The sequence below is a fragment of the Camelus ferus genome, chromosome 2 (genome assembly GCF_009834535.1).
Source record: "Camelus ferus isolate YT-003-E chromosome 2, BCGSAC_Cfer_1.0, whole genome shotgun sequence".
Lineage (NCBI taxonomy): Eukaryota > Metazoa > Chordata > Mammalia > Artiodactyla > Camelidae > Camelus > Camelus ferus.
In genome coordinates this window covers 3031007-3046271 of record NC_045697.1, presented here as the reverse complement: position 1 = coordinate 3046271, position 15265 = coordinate 3031007, and the positions used below count along the sequence as shown (strand labels likewise).

Here is a 15265-nt window from a genome sequence, read left to right as displayed (position 1 = left end):
TCACTTGAAGAGCTGTGTGACATTCAGTCGTGCGGACAGTTGAGAATTCCCGTCTCTGCTCCTTGCCTGTCAGCTCTGTTCTATTTCTAAACAAAGTTGCGAAGACGCCACTGCACACAGGTTCAGACGCCCCCTCTTGTTTACTGGAGGGCCTCCTAGAAGTGGAGTCTGGCCCCAGAGGGCGTGGGCATTTTTAAGGCTCTGAAGCAAATGGTTAATTTCTCACTTTTTGCCCACCAGCCAGGTGAGAGGCCCATTTCCTCCAGTGCTCGCAACACAGGGACGTGTCATTTCTTGGTCAACACACTGGAAAAAGTAGCATCTAATCGGTATTTTGATCGGGGTCCCCTGACAGAAAGAGCGTCCACCACACTCTCCCATGTTTGCTGAGCCTACAGAGGAAGGTGTGTCCAGGGCTGGGTGGTGGCGCTGGTATTGGGGCTGGGGGTGGGGATGGCCCGCCTCATCTTCCTTGGAGGCCCCCAGCATCCGGGTGGACCAGGCAGAGGGTCTCAGGGTGGTCTCATGCAGAGCAGGGCCAGAGCCCCAAAGAGACCCCTCACCGTGGACCCCTGTGCCCCGTGGAGCGGAGCTTAAAAATAACTGCCTGGGGCCAAACCCTCAGGATCCAACTGGGACATACGAGGCTGGGAGCGGATGGGTCTGGCTTCACCATCCCACGGAAAGTCACGGCAGATTCCGCTTTGCGAACAGGCTTCCAGCCTCAGCCCAGAGCCATGAAGAGTGTCTTTCTTTCTGAGACTGGGTCCCCCTTGATGGTGAGCCCGTGTCCCCGAGCTGCCGTCCCAGCGTCACTGTGCTTGGCGTCAGAACGTCCTGGTACAGAAAGCACTACTGATGGTGGGGGTGGGCACCTCGGTCAGGGGGACCCCCTCCCCACCTGGGCATCCCAGTGCAGCTGGGAGGGGCGCAAAGGACCCCTTTCACAAGCTCTGGAGATTGAGGAACAAGAGGGGACACTGGGGACCAGGCTATCCTGGCTGACGTCACCCCATGAGGTTCAGTCTCAGAAAAGGAGGCTTGTGTGACACTCGGCCCAGAAGGACGCTGGGTGAGGTCACCCAATGGCTGGTCTATGGGGCAGTGTGCGGCCCTGCTCAGCCTGCCTCGGGGTCACAGGAGACAGAGACATCATTGCAAAGACTCCGTGGCGACAGAGGCGGGGGGTCTCAGCCTCTAACCCATCCTGCCTTGGGCCCCTCGGAGAAGGTCTCCAATCTGCTGGGCCCAGTCTCTGCAAGAATCCTGCTGAGCGGTTTAGTGGGAACCTCCCTACTCCATCTCTGACCATACCTCGTTCCCCACCTCTGACTTCGCTGTCCAGGCCCTGGCCGGCCTTCAGCAGGAGTCCTGTGAGGCCGGCTCAGCAAGAATCCCTGATGCTCCATGTCTCTTTTCGTAATATTCCATCCACTCACCCCACCTCGACCCCAACCTGGCTCCCTGGCTACGGATATCCAGCCATCCTGGTCAAATTCGGAGTCGGCTGGCTCCCCCTCCTCTGCTGCCTTGACAAGTGTGGAACCAGCTTCCTTCACCGCAGCTCGGCTCGGGAATGAGGGAGCCGCAGGCGGTGGGGGGAGGGGGGCCATCAGAGTGATACACTAAGTGTAGTCAAAGGAGAGCGGCTGTGTCCCCCCAGCCCCAGGGAAGAAACATGTCGTCAGTGAACAGATGGGGCTGTGAGCTCCAGGCTGAGCGTTGATGTAATTTTTAAACCGGTAGCAATGAGTGGAGAGGGGTCACTGCAGAAGGAAGGAGGGCAGCTGGCCGCCCCGCTGTTTCTCCGGGTCTGGTGGCCACAGGACGCTTCGCCTTCGCTCTATTGTTACTGTTTTTATTTTTAATGGTGACCAGGTTGGGGGATTTCCCACGAAATGCATGAAATGGTTAGAAGGTTGGCTGTTTTTGTCTCCAAAACTCTTACTGACGCTCTGGTGATTCCCCTGGCCAGGAAGGAAGACTTGGGAGTGACTGGTCTCCACGTCCCTTCATCAACCTGGACCCTGGGCTAAGGGGCTTTCGGGACAGGCCTGAAGCCCCCACAGGCACCATGGACTACTTGTTGTTTCACATTTTGCTACGAGGCCCCACATTTCCAACACTCCTGGGTCCTGCTCTTGAATTCGACTTTTTAAAAATCTCGTCCATCTCAGGTTCACGGACATCACCTGGACGGATGACGCAAAAGGAGGCAGGCTGTCTGTCATTCTGCCTAGACCGGCGGGTGCTGGGTGGTGGGGACCCCTGCCCAGCCGGGCCCCCCACCCCCGCTGAGGGGCAGGGCTTCTTAACCACCCGGGAGGCTCGTGTGACCCACGCGCTCACACCCAGCACAGGGCGCGTCACCCGAGGGTCCGGAGCAGCACACGTCTTCTTACCTTGCAGGTACATCTCCTCGCCTTCCGAAAACATCCGGCCGCACCGGACGCATAGTGCGCACAGAGGGTGGTAGTGCTTCTCCCCCGCCTGGACAGAGCAGAGAGAGGCAGCGTTAGCACGGGGTGAGGGGCCCGAACAGCGGCACTCAGCCCGGGGCACAGCGTGCCCACACCAGGTGCCCAGATGAGGCTGGAAGGCGGGTGGTGTAGCAGGGAGCCCACACTGTGGGGCAGGATGGGACGGGACCAGTGGTGACCCAGGCTGTCCAGGGTGCTGAGGGCCAGCCTGGGAGCAGAGACCCGTCCCCAGGAGAGCAGCTGTGTCACCTGCTCCTCCCGGCTCAGCGGCAGAGGGGTCTGCCCAGCATGAGGCAGAGGAGGGCCAGGTCCCACGCATCTCTGTGCGTGGGGGGTTGGGGAGGAGAGGGTGATGCTAAAAGTATCTTCCCAGGTGGAGTGACAGGAAAGGTGGGGTGAAAATGATGACTCATTTTCTTTTTGTATCCTTGTATTGCTCAGTTTTCTCAATTAGCGTTTACTGTTTTATAGTTCTTAAAACCCATTAAACCAGATTAAAATATTAACACTGAAATAACCAAAGCAATTTACATCGGCAAGTTTGGCTTCTTTCAACAAAGTACAAAAACCACCCCAATACACTGTATCGAGCAGGACTGTACCGGGACCTGGTGGCGGGCGGGGCTGCAGCCTGCTGCTGCCTGCGATGCTCAGCCCCGACTCGCTCTGCCCTAAAACGGGAAGGTTAATCACCACTCTCTGAATCTGACTTAGTAACACTCGCTCCCCTGAGTCAGTAAGTACCGCAGTGAAATTCATCACAAGCCTCTCGTTTTCCCTCCCCTGGCCCCCGGTGCCTCCCCTGCAAACCAGGCCCGAGGCGACCCCTGCGTGTCAGGAGGAAGAACCCAGAGCAGGCTCCTCTCCTGCGTGGGGCCCGATGTGCCAGTGGACGTGGCCCAGCGAGGTCTTCAGGCAAAGGGATGCTTCTGGGAAGTGTCAGGAGGCTGCATCCTCAGTCCCGCCTGCTTTGCAGCCTCTGGGCCTTTGCACCTGCCCGTCCCTTCCACCTGGAGTGCTCTTCCCGCTCTCCCACCCGGGCCACCCGGACCTTCCTATCTCACCGCCACGCCACCTCCTCTTGGAAGCGCCCCCTGAATATGTCCCTGTTCTGGGCTCCCAGAGCCCCATTCCACAGAGTTTGACAATCATTTCAGGTAATTCTTCCTTGCTAGACAGTGAGCCTCCGAGGGCAGGACTTGGCAGGGGGTCACTTCAGGAACCCCTAGATGCAGGATTGATCTGGGTAGCGCAACACACCGCAGCACTGGGCCCCGGGGGAGTGAGGGGGACACACCATTTCAGTGATGACCAGCATCCAAATGCCAAGGGGTCAAAGCAGCCCCCTCTCTGAGGTGGAATCAGGGATGGGAACAGCTCTGTAGCTTTAAGCAGAAACCTCCTGTCAGCAAGGTCCCAGTTGTCACTGCGACCTGTGACCTGCCCTCACACCTCGCTCCTGCAGGCACCCCCCTTCACTCTGGGTCGGGGGAACCCACCCTCATGACTTCAAACAGCAGAAGTTCGGTGACAGCCACTTGGGTGAGACAGCACCTGATGAGGGAAACGGACACAGCTGTCTCCACGGCGCACCTCGCGTCACGTCTCCACACGTCAGTCAGGTGGACAGAGGAGACTGCGGGGGCATTTTCTAAGGTGACAGGCTGGATACCCTGACCCGATCAATGAGAATTAAGGCTGAGCAGAGAACCCGCCCCGCATTCTTGCTCTTCCCTCCGCCTAGAAAGCACCTCCCACCTCTAGCACCTGGTCTCCAAAAATAACAGCCCCAGGGCGGGGTGGGGGTTGGGGGCTGCCAGTGACTCCCGCAGCGTGAGCCAGAAGCCCTTCCACACGCTAACTTGCCTTCATCCTTGAGATGAGGTACATTACTACCCTCGTTTCCATAAGGGCACAGAGAGGTAGAGGAAGCTGAGCAAGGTCACACAGTGTGAGGCGGTGGAGCCAGGCTTGCAGTCCAGGAGTCTGGCCCTTGTGGCCTCAGCCTCCAGCCTGGGGGTCCCTGACTCTGTGGGTCCCCCAACCCCACCCCATGAACAATCAGTACAGAGGCCTCTGACAGACCCAAGACTGAGCGAAGGAAGTCAGACACTAAAGAGCAGATTCCAGTTTTGCAAAGTTCAAAATGAGGCAAATGAATCTACACTGTTAGGGTCAGGGTGGGGGCTGCCATCGGGGGCTCCCAGGGGCGACTGGGGGGCTGGGCATGCTCCTTCTTGGTCTGGGTGCTGGTTACTGGGTGTGTCCAGTGTGTGAGGACTTATCAGGTTGCACATGGCATATTCATGGACTCCTGTGTGTTACATGCCAATAAGAGTTCTCCCACAAAAGCATAAAACTGTAGAAGGAAGCACAAGGTAGATTCTGATGACCTCGGATTCTTGGATACGACACCAAAAGCAAGAGCCGCAATACCACCACAGATTAACCGGGCTTCAGAAAAAGTAAAAACTGCTGTGCGTCAAAGGACGTTATCAAGAAAGTGGAAACACAAATCACAGAACTGGAGAAAATATTTGCAAATCATAGATCTGATAAGTGTTGAGTCTCCAGAACATATAAAGAACTCTGACAGCTCAGCAGCAAAAGGACCAACGCTCCACTTAAAAATGGGCAAAGGACTTGAACAGACATTTTTTTCCAAAGAAGATACAGGAACAGCCAAGAAGCAAACACAAGATGCTCAACATCACTGTCCTTGAGGAAATGCAAATCCAGGCAGCAGGGAGCCGCCGCGGCACACCCACCAGGGCCACTGTAGCCACGACAAAACAGAACGGGGAACAGCAGGCGCTGCCGAGGCCAGGGGAGCCGGGCCCTCGTGCGGGGCGGGGAAGGGCGCAGCCACTGCGGGAGGCGGTTTGCCAGAGCCTCCGGAAGATACACACAGACTAATCGTATAACCCAGCAATTCCACTCCTAGGCATATATGAAAAACAAACAGACGAGAACGAGAGAAATAAAGATAAATCAAAACACAGGTCCGCACAAAGCCTGGTACGCGAACGTTCACAGCAGCGTCCTTCCCGACAGCCGGAAGCTGGAAACAGCCTGTAAGGCCGGCAGCGGCCGAGCGGTAAGCACACTGTGGCCTCTGTCAACGGGAGATCATTCAGCCTGAAAAAGGAATGCCGTCTCGAGACCTGGGGCCCCCGTGATGTCTTATACGGACATTAGTGTCCTTAAGAGACACCAGAGAACTCTCTGCCCCACGAGGACACAAGCCAGGGGCCCCCTTTGGGTCTCGGCTCTCCAGCCTCCACAGCTCTGAGAAGTAAGTGTGTGTCATTTAAGCCTCACAGCCACTGGCACAGCGGCCACGCAGACTAACAGGCTCATAGAGCCAAGCACTAAGGTATCCTCTCCCCTGTATTAACCCCGCTGTCACTCCCGCCCTCTCTCCGGGGCCACGTTCCACGTGGGCTGCTTCAGGGCCCTTCCTCGTGGTCACTGTCGGAAGGGCCTCAAACATCAGCACGTGGCGGGTCCTCTGTGCAGCCACCCCAGCCCCCAGCTGGGCAGGCGGCCCACCCAGGTGGGACTCAAGATGACTCAGAGTTTAAAAGTGTATCAAAGCCTGTGAGATCTTGTAGTGCGTGGTTTTAAAAAGATGTCTTGTGCCTTCTGACAAGTGGCCCTCCTCTTTCATCAGACAGAACAAGGCTTGTTAGGAACGCAGCCTCGGGGGGCAGGGAGGGCTCGCTGCTCCTCCACGGTACCAACGTGAGTGGAGGGCTCAGAGCCCGGCCCCACGGAGCACAGGCAGGGCCAGGCTGGCGGAGATGGGGCAGTGACTCTGGGCTCCAGAAACTCCTTCCCCTCCCTGCCAAGAGAAGCAGCCACGTCCTCCCCCGTCCCGGGCTGTGGCAGCAGAGAGGGACAGGCCTGGACTGCGATGTGCCTCCCGCCCCCCATGCAGACGTCTCCTTCTCCTCCCTAAACCCATCCAGGGCCTCGCCGGTTCCCCAGAGAGCCAGCCTATGCCTCCACCTGCTTTCTCAGCTCACCTCCCCACCCCCCACCCCCCGTCCCAGGTCAGAAATGTCACACATCCCCCCCGCCCAGGCTGGCCAGCTCCCAGTGGCTGCTGGTGGCACATCCCTGGGCCTGAATCGAAGATTTAGTCTCCTTGTTGAATGACCAGACTGAATTCAGATCTTAAGAGACCTAATCACCAGAGCACTTCGATAAAATGAAATTTGCTAATCCAAACCTTCAGCAGGAGTGCAGCTGGGGGAGTGCCTGGCAGCCTGCATAGAGGCGTCTGCAGCCCAAGACCCTCCTGGTGCAACTTCGTCCTGAAAAGAAGATTCTGGCTCCACGTCATGGTGGCCAAGACCCTCCCCAGAGGCCCTGGCTCACCCCTGTCCCTCTCCACATCGCTGACCCCACTGGCCTTGGGAGAGGCTCACTCTGGGCTCGGGGTCTCAGGGGGGACATGTCGAGGCTGGTGTGGCCCATCCTCTCTCACCCTCAGCTCTGTCTAGGGTGACCACTCCAGGACTGAGCCTTGTCCCCTCGTCCTCCACTGTCCTCAGGCCCTACAGCAGAGCTGCATGCAGTGGGGCTGTCCCTTAAAGACCTTAAGAACGAGGAAACAGTGCCCACCGGTCATGCATAAGGGGTCCTGGAGGACGTGGGGGTTCTGACCAGTGAGTCTGGAGCAGAGAAGTGATGTACTCCTCCAGGCATTCCATCATGTCAGCTATCAAGGCTCTGAGAAGTCCTGCAATAGGACGTCTGCCTGGTACCCTTCCTGGCTTCCTCGACCCCAGGTGCCGAGGGAATGCACTGAGGGATTCATCTTTGAGGATCAGGACCAGAGGCACTGATCCTTGTTGGGTGCTGAGCGGGGACATGATGTCAGGCTGAAGGCAAGTCTGAGTGTGTCTGTGTGTGTCTCTGTGTGAGTGTCTCTGTGTCTGTGTGACTCTGTGTCTGTGTGTGTCTCTGTGTCTGTGTGTGTGTCTCTGTGTCTGTGTGTGTCTCTGAGTCTGTGTGTGTCTCTGTGTCTGTGCGTGTGTCTCTGTGTCTGTGTGTGTCTCACTGTGTGTGTATACGTGCACACTCTAAAAGGATATCTAAATGCTAACAGTTTTTCTGGGTGATGGTATTCACTATGGATGGTTTTCTGATTTATTTTATGATAAACAGATATTTCTTCTGAGCATGTTTTTAAAATAAACACATTCATTAAATTTTTTCTAAAAAGAGAGAAGCTGGGGCCTTGGGCAGTTGACTTCACTTCTGTCCTTAGGAAACACCTTTATTGGTTTGGAACACAGGGTTTGTTTTCTCCCAGTGATTAAATTCCTGCCCGTTTACAAGGGGGAAAAGGAAGGAGCGAAGAAGGAGGGAACAAAGAACCAAGCACCTGGAGTTGCAGGAGATGGTCTACGTGAAACGGAGGAGAAGTGTCCAGCTGGCCGCCGGACCTGGGCGGCCGCCTCCCTGCAGGGCTCCTCCAGGCCAGGGTGGGACATGGTGAGTGCTCAGGAAGGGTCTGTGAGGTGAGTGGTAGATTGAGGAAGGAGGAGCAGAAGGAAGGGAGGAAGGGAGGCTGGAGGAGGGAAGCAGAGACGAAGGAATAACACGAGGAAGGCATTAATTAGTGGTCCTCAGGGACCCTGGGCTTCTCGTTACCATGGAGACAGCCAGGCTGCAGGCGGCAGGTGGGCTCAGCCAGCGGCACCGGCACCGCCATGGTTAAGGAGGGCAGGGCTGAGCCAGAAGCGCTCCCAGCCCCCACCCCACCCTTCCCACCTGTGCCGGAAGTGGTCCTGCTAATCCTGGGAGAACAAGTAGAGAACAAGGTGGTGGCAGGGCCTGAGCCAGGGACTCCCCCTCACTCAACACATCCTCCCCCTTATCAAACTCTGGTCTAGTGGGTCCCACTAAACCACCGTCCCCCAGCAATTCACCAAGCCACCTTCCAGCTCTCTCTGAGAGCAACGCCATCCCCCGGAGCCAGCTCTGCAGCAGGGCTGCTCCCAGCCACCCACCTCGGCTCTCCCCACATGCCTAGCCATCTGTCTCGGCAACGGGGTGGGGGGCCGATGTCAGCCCCTCCCAGGTCCCCTCCAGACCCAGGACGCTCCTCCACACCCAGCACAGAGCAGGCTCATCCAGGTAATCACCCCAGATCCATGGGAAGCAGGAAAGCTCGAGGTAGAGGATGCTAAATATTTAGGAATGACTGGGTGGGGGGAGCGGGGCGGGGGTGGGGGGAACCGCACCACCACCACCAAATGCGCATTTCTCAGGCAGCCGGCAAGGTGGCTGGCGGCTGGCGCCCAGCAGAAGGTGGCACTGGGCCCAGCACACGCAGAGGCAGACGCGGCACAGATTGAGGGCTCCTGCAGGGGGCGGGGGAGGGGGCCCGGCTGCTCTCCTACTTGGGCTCCGGAGAGGAAAGCATCTTGCAGGGCAAGACGAGGTGGGTGACAGGCGCCTGGGGTTCTCCCTTCTGGCTGATCGGCCAGCTCCGGGCAAGCCTACCCACCTGCAGCCTGCGTGGCTCCTTGTCAGACCCAGGAGCTTCCTACCTGCACGGGGTCCTGGCACCAGAGTCCAGTCCTACGGGTCGGCCCCTCGAACCCTGTCCAGTGCCCCTTTCCAGAACAGGCTGGCAGGAACGGGCAGCGTGATGGTGAGGATGGACACCTTCACCCTTCAGCCAGTGGTCTGGATCCTTTTCCTTCTTTTCCAGGTCCCATCACCTGCCTCCTGCCGCTCCCAGTAGCCCCGGCCCGCCCCGCGGGGCGCCAGCACGCTCTGGGCCGGGCTCAGGAGATGCCACCGCGGGGGGCGCTCCCCTTCTGCGGAGGGAGCCGGCGCGTCTCCGCCCGCCGCCCGCCCGCCGCAGCTGCCGCCTTGCTGGTGAGGATGCTCAGAGCTGCGCAGGGCCCGCGCGACTCAGCCTCCCCGCACACCACGGAACTTGCCGGCAGAGGCGAAAACAAGCGCGTTAATCTTCCCTGGGAGGCTCTTTGTATCCCCCCCCCTCCCGCCGCAGACCTGCTTTTCTCCTGCTCCTGGCCATTCAGGCAGTCCCTTCCTGTCAATTAACCAGAGCGCAGCGGGGGGGCCATTCACGGCTCCAAACCCCCGAAGTCTGTATTTGGCCCTGCCCAGCCCAGCATTCAGTACTGGGGATGCTTACCCTGCAGACGGGGTCCCCCCACCCTCCCGATCCGGTCCATCAGGGGAGGCCCGCTGACGGCCTGATGACAACAGTGCACCCCGCCGGCTACTCCGGGGCCAGCACTGAGCTGAGGGACACCTCACACATGTCCCGCTGGCTTCCTGAGGAGGGTTCTGACCCATTCTATGATGGGGCTCTCTTCAATCAATGAGCGTGTAATCACACCCATCCATGGAGGCCTTTGGGCAGAGGAGGGCACAGCTCCACACAGAGCCTGGGGACCATGCCCGCCATGGTGGCCGGGGAATGAGGGAGATGGCAGGGAGGGCAACACGGCCCTCTGGATGGGGTGCCCACTCCTTTTCCCTCTCTGCCTCCCCAGAGCTAAGGCCCCGGTGCAACGCTGTCCCTCCTGCTCTGATGTCGAGTGTAATTTCCAGAAAAGCAGCTCAGTGCCCAGCGTGCAGCTCCACCAAGGCGTCTGGGCCCCGCTGCAGGCTGGGCTCCAGCTGTGGGGCAGGAGCCCTGAGAGGTGCAGGAATGCCCATCCCTTCCTGGCTGGCCTCCAGTCAGGCCTCAGCAGCAATCTGAGGGACTTTTTAAAAATGCAAATCCCACCCAGGCTTTCCTGGGCTCAGAAGCCTTTGTCAGGGAGGGTGGCTGGAGGGTCCTGCAGCCTCACCTCCCAACCTGTCTTCCCACCCCCAGAGGCTGCTTCTGTGACCTCCTTGGAAAAGGCTCCTAGGCCCCTTGACTGGATCAGGGCCCCTCCCCTCCCAGTGCTCTGCCAGGTCCTCTAGTCACCTGTGTCCTCCCCTACAGGCCACGGGCTGGCCTAGGGATGGTCCATCCACCTGCCCCAGCACAGAGCCCAGAGGGGGCTGCAGAGCAGGGTGAAGGGGCCGGCTGGGACCAAGAATCGGGTTGGTGGGGTTTGGTCCTGGTCATCCCATGGGATTGATCTTACCAAACAAATGTAGAAAAGCTCACAATACATGTTATTTTCATAAAGGGACACACCCGTGCAACTACTACCCAGATCAAGAAACGCACAGGTCAGCACCCAGAGGCCCCCGACCCTGGAAACACGTTTGGCCCGGCCTGCCTGCGGGGCCGGTCCTGCCTCCCAGGCTCACTGTTACACCCTCCGAGCCTCAGACTCCCCAGCTGGACGCAGAAGGGCTGAGCCGAGGATCTCAAGTCCTTCCTACCACTCTGTCAATGTGCAGAGAGCACAGGTGAGAGAGTGTCACGGGAGGCTTCCTGGAGGAGGTGGCACTCACTGAGCAGGCCCTAGACAGCTGAGGAAGGTGTCCTCTAGCAGAGCTGGGAGGAAGGGGGAGCAAAGGCTCAGGCACGCAGATTCCTGCACAAACACGCATGTCAGACACCCCGAGGGTCCCCTTCTTGTTGGAGCAGGCAGACAGCTAGATGTGAGCAGAGAAAGGAGGACACAGGCCAAACAGCAGGAATTGGGCAGAAAGGAGGGGCGCAGGCCAAATGCAGGAAACCACAGGTCAGGTAAACAGCAGGGTCCCTGGGCAGAGAAACAAAAGCAGGAACCTCTGGGCTGATAAGTGGCCACACTTTTTGGGGTGACGAGAGGCCTGGAGGTCGACAAAGAAAGGTGGGAAAAGGCAGGAATCTCCAGTGTCCGAATATAACCTTTTGCTCATTATGCTCTCATTTCAATAAAATTAGCCTTGCAGATTAGACGTACCCAGCTTGCACCGACGCCATGACACTTCTGATCCAGACTAAATAAGGACAAAAATCCCTCCTTCCTTTGGGAAGGTGGAGCTGGGATGAAAATCAGAAAATACGACCCCAAACCCCTCCCTCCCCAATGAATATTCTGTCCATTCATTTTTACACCCTATGTAACCAACTTGCCAGAGAAACTCAGGGCACCGGCTCACCTGAGCCTGCCTGGTCTCCGCTTTAGAGTGTCCTATCCACCCCTTACTAAATTCCCACTTTACTTTCTTAACCTCTGCGTCTCGTCTCTGAATTCTTTCTGGGCTGCGCTTACCTCCAGCACGTGCCCCGTGATGTACTTCTCGCAGCCGTCACAGCGGATCCCGAACTTGGTGTGATAGTCGGCCTCACAGTAGGGCAGCCCATCCCTGCAACAAAGCCGGCAGTCAGGACAGGTGGGTGGCACCTGAGGACCCGCAAGCTCTGACGACAGCCCTCCCCAGTGGGAAGGGCCATGTCCAAGGGGGAAAAACCCACTTCCCCTGCTCCAGCTAACACCACGACCCTCAGACAGCATGTACTGGGGACTCAGAGGTGCCAGCAGGGCCGCCTCCACCATCACAGCAGCCCCACAAGAAACACCGCAAAGACCATCCCATTTCACAAGTGGAGAAACTGAGGTTTACCAAATTCCTTAACTTGAGACATCGGGTTTTCTTTAATGAAAAGTAATCTTTTGATGTTCCGACTACCTGGTCTACGTTGCAAAAATGCCTACATATCCTGGCTTCTCCCTTGCCGCTTTGGAACAGTCTCTTACAGCAGCCTGAGAGGCTGTGTCCCGGGCTCGAGTCCTCAGGAAGTCTGCTCAGTAAAACATAACTCTCAGCTTTTAGGTTGGGCACTTTATTTCAGTCGACACTGGGCAGCCGTGGGCTGGTTGCTTCAGTGTTGAACCACATTAACTGAACTGCAAGGAAACAGCTGGTCTGCAGGTTGGCTGACGGAAGGTAATGCAGACGCAAGGCCTGTAAGGTATTTGGCAATGTGGGAACTCATTAAAAGTCAACTGGCATCATCATTCTGAGGTCAGCAGGACAAGTGGCAGTGAGCGCGGGGCAGGAGGGCTCCGCGGTAGTGCTACCGCTCCACGTGGGGAGGCGCTGGCGGGCAGCAGTGAGGTGCACAGGCTTGCACTCAAGTGCCCAGTCCCAGCGGTCACTTCACCTGTCGGGGCCTCAGCTTCCCCACCTGTAAAATGGGAGACATAAGAGCATGAACTAAGTAAGACCAGGTGTGGCCAGTGCCCAGCACTTGGCAGGCACTTGTCACTCAGTGGCTGAGGCCACTGTCCTTGTCACCGCTAAGCAAGGCTGTCCACCTGGCCCCAGGCCCCGCCCATCAGGAGATGGGCATGGCGGGAGGTGCGGCGGAGAGCACCCATTAACCCGGGCATCTCTCTCCCAGCACTGCTGAGCCTGCAGTGTTAGTCCCAGATTGGGTTTGATTTTTGCACAGCCTCCAGTGGAAGGTAAAATTTCTCAAGCTGTCAGGAGACTAGAGCCCTCTTTTCCTCAAAGCTCTGGACTGTGAATCACACAGATGCTGGCAGGAGGGGAACGACCTGGTGCTGGGTCCCAGCCTCTGGGCTGCAGCGTCAGGGAGGAAGCAACCCTCCCTTCCACAGGAGAGGGAGTGTGTGAGCTGGGCCCTAAGGGCCCACCTTCAAAGACCCTGACCTCGGGACCCTCCTCGCCCCCGCAAGTGGCTGTACATGCAGCAAACCCAGGACGTGCAGCGATAACGTCCCCATGGCAACACCCACACCCTCCTCGTGAATCCGGGCAGTTCTGAGGCTGCTAAGCGTGGGTGAGCTACCTCCGCGCGTGAGCGGGGCTGCAGTGTGCTGGGGGCTGGGCCTGATTTTATTTTATTTTAAGTGCTCTGTCCAGTCCCCCAGGCTGCCTTCTGTGTCACTCACTCCTTCCCTTCACTGTGACAGAGGCAACAGGTCCCGGCCCCAGTGGCCAGACACTCACTCAGCCTGACCCAGCCTGGACAGAGGCTCATGTCGGTTTGGGGGCCTTCAATGACAACGTTTTTATTTGAGATGATTGTAGATCCACATGCACTTGAAAGAAACGATACAGAGAAACCCAGCGTGGGCTTTCCCAGGTTCCCCCAGTGGTCTCATCTCACAGCAGCCGAGCACAGGTCCACGGGACCATGCAGCCACCTGATTCAGATTCCCTCGGTGTGGCACACAGTCTCACAGTGCACGAGTGTGTGCCTGTGGTGTGTGCATGCGTGTACGTGTGTTTCATTCTGTGCAGTTTTATTGCAGGTATTTTTTTAACCCATTCGTCTCCTGTGATGGCTCTGTTCCCTCGGAGCATCAGAAGCGAGTGTAGTCTCTGACGGAAGTTGCCAAAAAAGTCCCTCACTTGCAGGAGGGAGCTGCTCTGCTCTCTGCGCCTTTGAGCTCACCCCCGACTCTTCCCTCCCTTGTGCTGTCTGGGGCTCACACTTCTCGGTTCCTGATATCCCGGGATTAAAATGCACCCCTGCCTGGCAGACCAGCTGCCCTGTTCAGGCCCTGATCTCCAGAAGGCTCTCTCCCCGCCGCCTCCTGACCACACGTCAGGGACACCGTGCTGGCCTGCGGGAGCAGAAGACAGCGCGTGGGGCTGTGCTGTTACACGTGTGACACCTGAGACAGGGCTGCCCTGATACTGCCGGCATCAGCTGATGTCCACATATTACTCTGCAGGGTCTCCGGGCACCAGCAAAGGGGGCAATTCCACAGGGAGGGGGACACCCAGAGGCGGCGTGGGGAGGTGTTTCACAAGGTTAAAGATGGGAGCGCTAACATCTCTGTGTCAGTGAACAGAAACGGCATCGGAGTCTCTGCAAACCGCGTCAAGGAAGCGAGGCTGGCAGGGAGAGGGCACTGGCCACGGGCAAACGCGCCGGTCCAGGATGGGGCTCCTGGCCTCACACAGACGGAGTAGCCAGGAGGAAGGCAGGAGAAAGGTGGAGGGCACAAGGCGGGCACGGGGGACCCTGCCCCAGCCCTGGTGGCAGGGCCGGCAGGCTGGCCCCCCACTCACTTGCTGATGTACTCCGCGTTCAGTTGTTTCCCGCACTGTCTTGCACTTGAAACAGCCCAAATGCCAGTGTTTGTCCAAGGCCACCAGGGACTGGCCGTTTTTGATCTCTGCACCGCAGCCCCCGCAACCTGCAAGAAAGAACAGAGCACAGATGTCACCCTCGTGGGTGAGAGGAGTGGGACCTCAGACACCACAAGGGCATCTAGGGTGGGCCGGGGGACAGGACAGGGTGGGCCGTCCGGCCAGGAGCTGTTAAAGGACCCTGATACACGACTGCCAGTGTGAGCATGTAGAAGACACATGGGGCTCATTCCTGCACGCACTGAGCGACGACTGCATGCAGCCTGGACCATGAGCGGGGGATACTGGGATGAGGAGACAGAGGCCCCACCTTCCGGAGATGGACAGGACCACACTGACAGCCATGGGGGCTGTCCCGAGAGGGAGCGGCTCAGGCAGCAGGGTGCCTGATGGCAGTGGGTCTGGGTGGCCCCACTTTCCTCCTCTGTTGGCAGGTGGACTTTGAAACTCACTGTGCCGCATGAGAGAGGCTGGAGCCCCCACCCGCCACGCCCTCCGAGCGCTCGCCTGCCAGGGCGCCTCTCCCAGGAAGCCCTCCTGCCCCAGGTCTTCTGTGGCCGCCTGTGCCACACCTAGGACACAGGACGCTCTGCCCTCTGCCCGAGCTCCTGCTCCGGATCTCAGCTCAGGTCAGAGCCAGGCCTCAGGAGTGGCTGGAAGCACGGACCTCGGAGCCAGGCTGCCCCCACCAGCTGTGTGACTGTGGCCGAGTCATTTCACCTCTCTGTGCC

At 58.3% G+C, this 15265-nt stretch overlaps 1 protein-coding gene across 1 annotated transcript in view; it reads right to left on the bottom strand.

Annotated features, from left to right (window-relative positions):
* Window positions 1–15265, bottom strand: part of ABLIM2 (actin binding LIM protein family member 2) — a 112488-nt gene that overhangs the window by 62671 nt on the left and 34552 nt on the right. The window contains 4 exon segments of the mRNA XM_014566434.2: window positions 2403–2490; window positions 11678–11771; window positions 14454–14488; window positions 14490–14581. Coding sequence (XP_014421920.1) covers window positions 2403–2490; window positions 11678–11771; window positions 14454–14488; window positions 14490–14581 — 309 coding nt within the window.